Source organism: Diadema antillarum, unplaced genomic scaffold (genome assembly GCF_040938485.1).
Source record: "Diadema antillarum isolate AM-2024a unplaced genomic scaffold, OU_Dant_1.0 scf00000021, whole genome shotgun sequence".
Classification (NCBI taxonomy): domain Eukaryota; kingdom Metazoa; phylum Echinodermata; class Echinoidea; order Diadematoida; family Diadematidae; genus Diadema; species Diadema antillarum.
In genome coordinates this window covers 625,376-634,955 of record NW_027270910.1, presented here as the reverse complement: position 1 = coordinate 634,955, position 9,580 = coordinate 625,376, and the positions used below count along the sequence as shown (strand labels likewise).

Genomic DNA, 9,580 nt, shown 5'->3' with positions numbered 1-9,580 from the left:
ACCTCCTTGGTTCCACAATCATTATACTCTTCTCACTTAACTTTATTTTGCTAATGAAACCTTGTTCTCTTTTACCAAAGCAAGTGAAATTTCTATTTATTTTTTTATAAAAGTGAAATTAATTGAATTGATTATCAACCGCTAAAGAGTGTGTGACAAAAAGTATTTTCGTCAAATTGAAGAATGAAAACTGCTTTAAGGTATCAAACATATCGAAGAAGAGAATTCGGCCAAAGTAGCATTTTTCGTTATTTTATTACCTGCATTTAGTGCCAAATAGGCGGAGATATGCTGGCATGCCAGTTCGTTTAAAGCCTTAAAATCCTGAGTCCAGACTGACCTCCGTCAACCAGAATTCTGAATATTACACGAAAAAAGTATCAAAAGTATATAACAAACAAGCAAAGCCCGCATCTTTTCACTGACGCGTATGTAACCTGCACACATACGAACCCCAGCGGTCTAAATGTTCACACACGCACGCACACACACACACACACACACACACACCCAGAGCCCCATCTGACCATACTCCAGAACTTACTGTAATCATCGAATGTATATATATATATATATATATATATATATATATAGTGCGAGAGATAATTCCCTTCCCAAACGTACGCAGTGCCTCATTGTGGGTAGCATATACTTTCATATGCACGAGTGAACACTTTCATTTTTCTCTTCCCAGGCATAAAAATAAAAAATTGCAAAAATTGACAAGATATTATTCATGAATACGTACTCTTCCATTAATGAGAACAAAAGACAATCTTAACACAATAAAAAGAACAAATGAATATTCAAAAATTAACTCCTGATCTGTATAATGTCTTTGTAGCACCCAAAAATAAAGAAAGGCAAAAAATAATGCAGGAAAATGAAATTTTCGGTCAAATCCAAATCCAAATCACATTAGAGAAGAAACAATATTAACAACAATGGTAGAAATTTGAAATGTTATTTCAAATGAAAGAAATTGAAAATATCATTTGGTTCTTGAATTTGTCTCGGTGAATTCATAAATTCCTAAATTGAAAGAATGAAATAAAGAAATTCTGTCCATTTCGTCACCTTTATCAACAGAATGTACAAAGAAATATGAAAAATCTGACATGCCTGTCGTTGAGAATATACATACCATGCAGCCAAGGATAAGAACATGTTCATGTCTACAAGATCAGTACAAAAAAGAGACATACGGCGGTATTTATACACTCTGCGACAATATAGATATGATATTAATAACATTACATTATGTTAATATACTGTTTCCTCGTTACATAAACCTGTGTTGGACGCATGCGCGCTTACAAGGATTGACAGGAGATGCGGGTTTGTGAGTGCCAAATAACAATATTAGACGTCTCTGAGGACTTTAAGCTTTACTTTAATTCGAGACTCCGTGCGGTGAAGTTTACGAGTTTTACGCTGTCCATCAGTCGCGCTGAAATGGAAGCATCAGGCAATGGCAATGTTAATGAGGATTTGAAAGGTAGGGAGGTCGATGAAGTTGCAGCTGGCGGTTGCTCGATTTTAGGCAAGGATGTCTCAATCTTTTCTGGCGCCGCACTGCAGCCGGAGCCGACTGCCGTTTCATCCGCAGGTAGTTCAGCCCAACCCACCGATGACGATCAGCATTGCCTGTCGTGTCTCGTATGCGGCGATCATGGCACGGGATTTCACTACAAAGCATTTTCCTGCGAAGCTTGCAAGGGTTTCTTCAAGAGAACCGTGCAAAAGAGTCTTACGTACACTTGCAAAGGATCGGCAAGTTCTGGCGAATCCTGTGTGGTCAATAAAGCGAACAGAAACAACTGTCAATTCTGCAGATTCCAGAAGTGCCTGTCGGTGGGCATGAGAACAGATGGTAAGGGCATATTGCATTTTGTCACTTTTTTTATATTGTAGACTGGAATATACAAATAAAAAAAGATCAACTCAGGATACTATTTTAAAGCTTAAATAACGAAGATTTTGTTTGTCCCGAAAAAGTTTCGTTCAATGCATTGCATACACTGTAAATCGTCGAGGTTGTCCGTGGTCTGAACCTGATGAATATCCTGCTACGATAACTCAAATCCTCAGTTTAGTGTTCCATCAGTAGATTAGAAAAATTTATTAACTGAGATATTGACAAAAACGAGGATCGAGATAAATACGGGCGCCAAACATGAAATTAACGACAACCTTGATAATGCAACAGAGCTCAACGGTTCATGTGGAAAGTCTTCGCATTTGAAATATGACTCATTTACAGGACTGGTACAATTAGAAGTGAAAGGAAATACATATGATCGTATCTGACCTTTCGGAATAACTTTTAGGGACGAGGTGGGAAGTTTTGAGAGGCGGTGAGATTGTCAGAAGCTTTTACATTGTCGATATCTCGAGCAAAATGGCCCACCAAATTTTATCCTATTTGAAATTTCAACATACATAGTATAGTTAAGACCACTGTACAGTATGTCCCAAAAAATTACAACGGGGCCCTCCGCAATGATATCTTTAAAGATAGTGAATCAATCTAAATACAAATTCAGGGTATAAAACTATAACTCATTGCCCATATCTTACAGAAAACCCCATTCGATTTGCTTCAGTGGTCAAGGAGAAATACGGAATTTTGTAGAGGATGTCGGGAATCTCTTCTGTTCAAATTCACTAAAAATTAAATTATTCACACACAAGAGCATTGAATTGCTAAAATTAGAAGAATGGGACTCATGACATGCTTTACAACAATCCACATTTCTCTGTGACCGCTTAATCAAGTTGAATGGGGTTTTCTGCAAAATAGAGCTAAGATGTTATATTTTAAGACCCTGAAGTAGCAGTTAGACAGGTTTATCATTATTAGGTGTTATCAATTCGAAAATCTGGTTGTAATTTTTGGGGCGACTTACTGCAGTATGTCCCCCAAAAATTTACAATCAGATTTTCGCATTGATAATGCCCAATATGATTTAAATTTTTAGTGAACTTGGACAGAAGAGATTCCCGACATCCTCTACAAAATTCCATATTTCTCTTTGACCACTGAAGCAAATCGAGTGGTTTTTTCTTTAAGATGTGGGCAATGAGTTATAGTTTCATACCCTGAATTTGTGTTTAGATTGATTCACTATTTTTAAAGATATCATTGCGGAGGGCCCCGTTGTAATTTTTTTTTGGACATACTGTATATCCGAGTGTTGCTCATTTAGTCAGCATTTTGTTTGTTTGGTTTGGTTTTATTTCTGCATTTTTCATCATTTCGATTCAAAATAACATCATGAATAGTATTTTTCTAAATGTTTTCAATACAAAATAACATCATCAATAATATTTTTCAAGAGAATATACAGTACAAACATAACTTACAAATCTATTATCAACGATGATAATCGGAGCCAGATAAAAGGGAATGTATATAAGGAGTAAAATGCTTCGGGCCACATGTTGTAAGCGTGTGCTTGAAAAAAAAAAGTGATAGTGGCCTGAGAACGTGGTAGCGGAAAAAAGATCGAAAAAGAGTCGGAGTGTTGGGCCTGAAATTGTGCAAGGTGCAAGCAGCGTGTTGTGCGCGAAAATGCATGAACCTCAAAATAACACATAACTATACATACCTGGAAAGAAAAAGATTCAGAAATAATTGCATTTAAACCGTAATGCAGATGACATATTTGAAATCAAATTCAGATGTCAGACACAGTAACAATTCAATTGGTATATCTATTTTTTTTTTTATGGTTGCCTTGACAGAATAATGTGCTATTCGTGATTTAAAAGTGACGGATAATGAGCTCCATACGTCAGGATCATGATGTCTATTTGCTAACAGGGATCTAGGATTATTGATATGAAAGTGGGATGATCGTCGTGTGGGGTAAGAATGATTATCAGTATTGTAGGCAAAGAATATTTCAAATGAAGATGGAAGTAAGTGTGTGACATACTTAAACGTAAAAATGGCTGTTTGGAATGTGTGAATATCCTCAACTTTGTAAAGTGCTTTCTCGTCTTTTAAAATGGGAGTGATGTGATCAAAACTTTAGTTGGATTGGGAGCATATTCTGATTGCTTTCCTTTGTAATAACGAGAGTGCTTTGATCTTGGTTTTAAAGCAATTCCCCAAACAATGTTGCAATAATTCAAATGCGGAAGAATAAAAGCATTATATAACACAAAAAGACTTCACAGATAACAAATCTTTCAATTTATATAATATACCTATATTTCTATTAAACTTGATACATTATTAACATGATCATACCAGGTCATGGCGTTAATTACTCAGTTATACTTACGACAAGGGATTTAAGATTTAAGATTCAAGATTCAAATTTATTTTCATCTCGATCCATCAAATAAACAGAGAAATTATATCCAATTTATAAGAAGAAGATATTTGTAATAATTGAAAAAAACCCCAGTGATTTAACAAATTACATGTGACAATGAGTAACAGATTGAGAAAACACAAGTTTTTTATGCCTCCGCCAACGAAGTGGCCGGAGGCATTATGTTTTCGGGTCGTCCGTCCGTCCGCACGTCCGTACGTACGTCCGTCCCGTTTTGTTTTTGTCGATATCTCAAAAACCGTGTGGTGGTTTTACATCAAACTTCGTATGAGGGTATATACTGGGAGGATAATACTTTGTTTGGATTTTAGGGTCACGGGGTCAAAGGTCAAAGGTCTCAGGTTATTTTGTGAAAAAAAGGTTGAAAATTCATGTTTTTCTCCATATCTCGCAAATGGTTCAAGGTATCTTCATGGAACTTAGTATATATGCTTGTTCCAATGGGCAGTGATTATCTAGGGAAGTTGGGGGTCATGGTTCAAAGGTCAGGGAGTCAAAGGTCAAGGTCAACTCCTCAAAATATCACTACTTTCCTTATATTTATGCAATGCCTGAAGGTTTTTTTTTTACTTGATGTATACATGCATTACCCAATATATATTCTGTGGGAAGTTTCTTGCCAAAAGGTCGAAGGTCAAAGGTCAAGTGAAAGTGCTAAATTGCACTTTTTCCTCCATATCTCAAAAGTAACTCAAGGTATCATCATGAAACTTACATATTTATGCATGTTCAACCTAACAGTGATTCTCTTTGGAACTGTTTGTTTGTTTGTTTTTTATTGTTCCATATTCCACATTTCAACAAATACATAAAACATAAACATCACAATACAAAAGCCTGGATGAATTGTCACGTACAGCTTATAAGACAATAAAACATGTGAAATATGAGGAATCTACATAGAAGCATTGCTTGTAGGGTGTAGATTCCCAGATGCGGATGTGAGATTATTTCTTACTTGGGTATGTAATTAAAGGAATGACAATTTCTGAATTGGAGAAATATAAACGCCAAAAAGTAAAAAGAAAAAGAAAAAGAAAACAATGAAAACAATGTCCGCGGCACAGACTTCTTGAGTGTTGCGTGATCACCCGAGCGAGGTACAAGTCAGATGCAGTGTACAATAGCAGAGATACCAAATGTGTACAAAGGAAGTTCAGGAGATAATACAGAAATCACGAGCGAGGCACATGTTACATAATCGATAATGTCAGTAACGTGAAGTATGAACAGAGAATATCGAGGAGGATTGAAGAATAGCTATAGATATGAATTCAGAAAAACTAGTTTAAGTTTATGTTTAAATGAATAAAGAGACTGAGATTGGATTATTTCTCTATCCAACTCATTCCAAAATTTAGGTCCTGTAGTGGTTATTGTTTTTAAAGCAGATACGGTTCGTACAGGAGAAAGATGAAAAGAATCTTTTTGTCTAGTAGGGTAAGAATGAACTTCAGTATTTTTGACAAACATCGAAGAAAACACATCAGGGAGACCACCTGAGTTTAATTGATACATAAATGACCCGATATTAAAATGATATAAATCCTGGATCTTAAGTGTTCTACTGGAAAAGAATAAGACATTAGTGTGTTCGAAAAATGTGGCGAAGTTAATTATCCGTATAGCTCTTTTCTATATCAATAATAAAGAATTAAGTCTAGTTGTACAGCAGTTTCCCCATGCAAGGATTCCATAACCTATATAAGGCAAAAATAGAGTAGAATAAAATAAATGCAGAACATGTTTAGGAAAAAACTGTTTTAACTTATACATAACACCTACATTTTTTGATAATAATTTACGCAAAGAATCAACATGAACTCTCCATGTCAACTTACAATCAATATAGAGACCAAAGAATTTTATATATTAGTCTGGGTGCCAAAGCCACTTTTTGGGCCTAACCTTGTTTTACCGTCCACCCAATATTTTTTGATGGTTTTACCCTATTTCGGGGGTGCTGAATCCGAATCCGGATGATGCAACTCTTGCATCCTTGAGGATTTTGAGATATTCAAGATGGCTGCCAAAATGGCCGCCAAAACCGGAAATTCCCACGTATTTCCTTCTAAAAGGTGAGATATTGAAAACAATTGATGGTTTTACCCTATTTCGAGGGTGCTGAATCCGAATCTGGATGATGCAACTCTTGCATCCTTGAGGATTTTGAGATATTCAAGATGGCCGCCAAAATGGCCACCAAAACCGGAAATTCCCACGTATTTCCTTCTAAATGGTGTGAAATTGGAAATAATTGATGATTCTCCCTATTTGGAAGGTGCTGAATCCGAACCTGGATGATGCAACTCATGCATCCATGAAGTTTTTGAGATATTCAAGATGGCCGCCAAAATGGCTGTCAAAATGGCCGCCAATTAAAACCGCAAATTCCCATGTATTTCCTTCTGAATGGTGAGAAATTGAAAACAATTGATGGATCTACCCTATTTCTATGGTGTTGAATCCAAGTCTGGATGATGCAAACCTTGCATCCTTGAGGGTATTGAGATATTCAAGATGGCCGCCAAAATGGCCGCCAAAATGGCCGCCAAAATGACCGCCAATCAAAACCGGAAATTTCTATGTATTAGCTTTTAAATGGTGAGAAATAGAAAACAGTTGATGGTTTTATCCTATTTCGAGGGTGCTGAATCCGAATCTGGATGATGCACCTCGAGATAGTCAAGATGGCCGCCAAAATGGCCGCCGAAACGGAAACTCCAATGTATTTCCTTCTTATAAATGGTGAGAAATTGATAACAATTAATGGTTTTCGTAAATGGCACAGTTTGAACTTGCTGTATATACAGTGAAACCAGCTCTACTGGATATCTTTGAGTTGGTACGATACAAGTGTGCCAGCAATTAACCCTTCAAGACTACAGATGCGGTTGAATAATTGCAAGATTACACTGTTTCCTCTACATATGATGGATAAGTTTTGAACACTAACAATTAATGGACAAGACATGTTCATCTAAATCATATTGTGATAGTGATGTAAAGAAGTGTACTGAAATTACCCATCATTACCTGCCTTAATCCATGAGCAGTTTTAATCTCTTTATCCATGAACACTCAAATTGGTTATTTGGTTTATATTGGTGGTCTTGATGACATTGTTGAAGACACGAGTGGGACATTTTTATCGTTATGCTTCATTTTTTTCTTCAATATGATGTAACATTATGTATGTGTATATATGTATATATAATCTATTACAAACACACACGAGGGGACGGACAAATCACAGGTAACAAGCCGTGAAAAAAAACTAAATAAAAATCAAACGACAACATGGAAGGTAATGGTTGATAATCCAGTACTTACGAATATCATAATCGCGCAGAGTGCTTTTGAAATTACCCTTATTGATATCTACTATAGTGGTCATGGATGCAACCATTTCCAATGACCTAATCAGAATATGCGACAAGTTTCACAAGAATACGAGGCGAGACTCGTCAGAATACAAGAAAAGTTTCAACACCAAATACCAAGGTGCCATAATTTAATTTTACTCTATTGATAGCCGAAAAGGATTAACTTTACATCTATGGAGCCATATTATTGGCGACCACAAGCATTATTTCATAACAATTATGCATAAAGACATTTTCAGTCGTATCTTTCTTTGCGTTTGTACGTTTCAGTATGATGTCAATATCACTTCTTTTTTCCAGTACGTGTTAAAGTTCCGTTTGAGACATAGAATCTATCGGAATATCTCAGTATATTACAATACCATTGTGACAGACATTTTGACTGTCAATAAATTTTGGCTGATTTGACAAATTCGCTCAACTGAGTTGAATTCAAGAATACGAATTATTGCTTTTCACCCTGCATGGGTTTAATCTCCCGCTTCGCGTTGGAGCACAATACTTCACCATTTCAGTATAAGAACATGTTAAGGAGTTTCCGTTCATACAGGACATTTATAGATGTCCGAAAACCTTTAAAGACCTTCAGCACCCTCGAAATAGGGTAAGACCATCAATTTATTTTAATTTTTTTACCATTAAGAAAAAATATATTAACATTGGAATTTCTGCCACTTATTTTGGCTGTCATCTTGGACGTCTAAAAACCCTAAAGAATTGACGAATTTCAACAACCAAGTTTCGAGGGTGCTGAATAGGGCATAAAATGTACCAATTTTTGACAGTTATTTTGGCGGTCATCTTGGACATCTCAAAACCCTTAAAAAAGAACACGAAAGTTGCATCAACCAGGTTCGGATTCAGCACCCTCGAAATAGAGTAAAACCGCCAATTGTTTTCAATTTTACACCATTTAGAAGGTAATAATCAGAGGGCTTACATGGAAATTTTCGTTTTTGACGGCCATTTAGGGGCCATTCTGGCGGCCATCTTTATTATCTCAAAACCCTCAAGGAAGTAAGAGCTGTATACTGGAGCTTCAAATTCAGCAAACTCAAAATAGTGTAAAACCACCAACTGTTTTATATTTTACACCATTTAGAAGGAAATAGGGGGTCTACATATGAATTTCCGTTTTTCGCGGTCATTTTTGGCGACCATCTTTATCATCTCAAAACCCTTAAGGATGCAAGACTTGTATCCTGAGCTTCGGATTCAGCACACTCAAAATAAGATAAAAACTACCAATTGCTTTCAAATTCTCACCATTTAGAAGGAAATACATGGGAACTTCCGTTTTGGGCGGCCATTTTAACGGCCATATTGAATAATATATCTCAAAATCTTCAACAATGTAGGAGTTGCACCATCTAGATTCTGATTCAGCACCCTCGAAATAGGATAAAACCATCAATTGTTTTCAATTTCTCACCATTTAGAAGGAAATACGTGCATGGGAATTTTCGGTTTTGATGGCCATTTTGGCGGCAATATTAAATATCTCAAAATCTTCAACGATGCAAGAGTTGCATCATCCAGATTCGGATTCAGCACCCTCGAAATAAGGTAAAACCATCAATTGTTTTCAACATCTCACCATTTAGAAGGAAATACGTGGGAATTTCCGGTTTTAATTGGAGGCCATTTTGGCGGCCATCTTGAATATCTCTAAAACTTCATGGATGCAAGAGTTGCATCATCCAGATTCGGATTCAGCACCCTCGAAATAGGGTAAAACCATCAATTATTTTTGATTTCTCAACATTTAGAAGGAAATACGTGGAAATTTCCGGTTTTAATTGGCGGCCATTTTGGCGGCCATCTTGAATATCTCTAAAACTTCATGGA

General features: G+C 36.3%; 1 protein-coding gene across 1 annotated transcript in view; it reads left to right on the top strand.

The window, feature by feature from the left end:
- The first annotated feature begins 1,455 nt into the window (after positions 1-1,455).
- Positions 1,456-9,580, top strand: part of LOC139730124 (steroid hormone receptor ERR2-like) — a 28,698-nt gene continuing 20,573 nt past the window's right edge. Inside the window, exon 1 of the mRNA XM_071641029.1 lies at positions 1,456-1,873. Within this exon, the coding sequence (XP_071497130.1) occupies positions 1,456-1,873 (418 nt within the window). The remainder of the gene's footprint in view (positions 1,874-9,580) is intronic.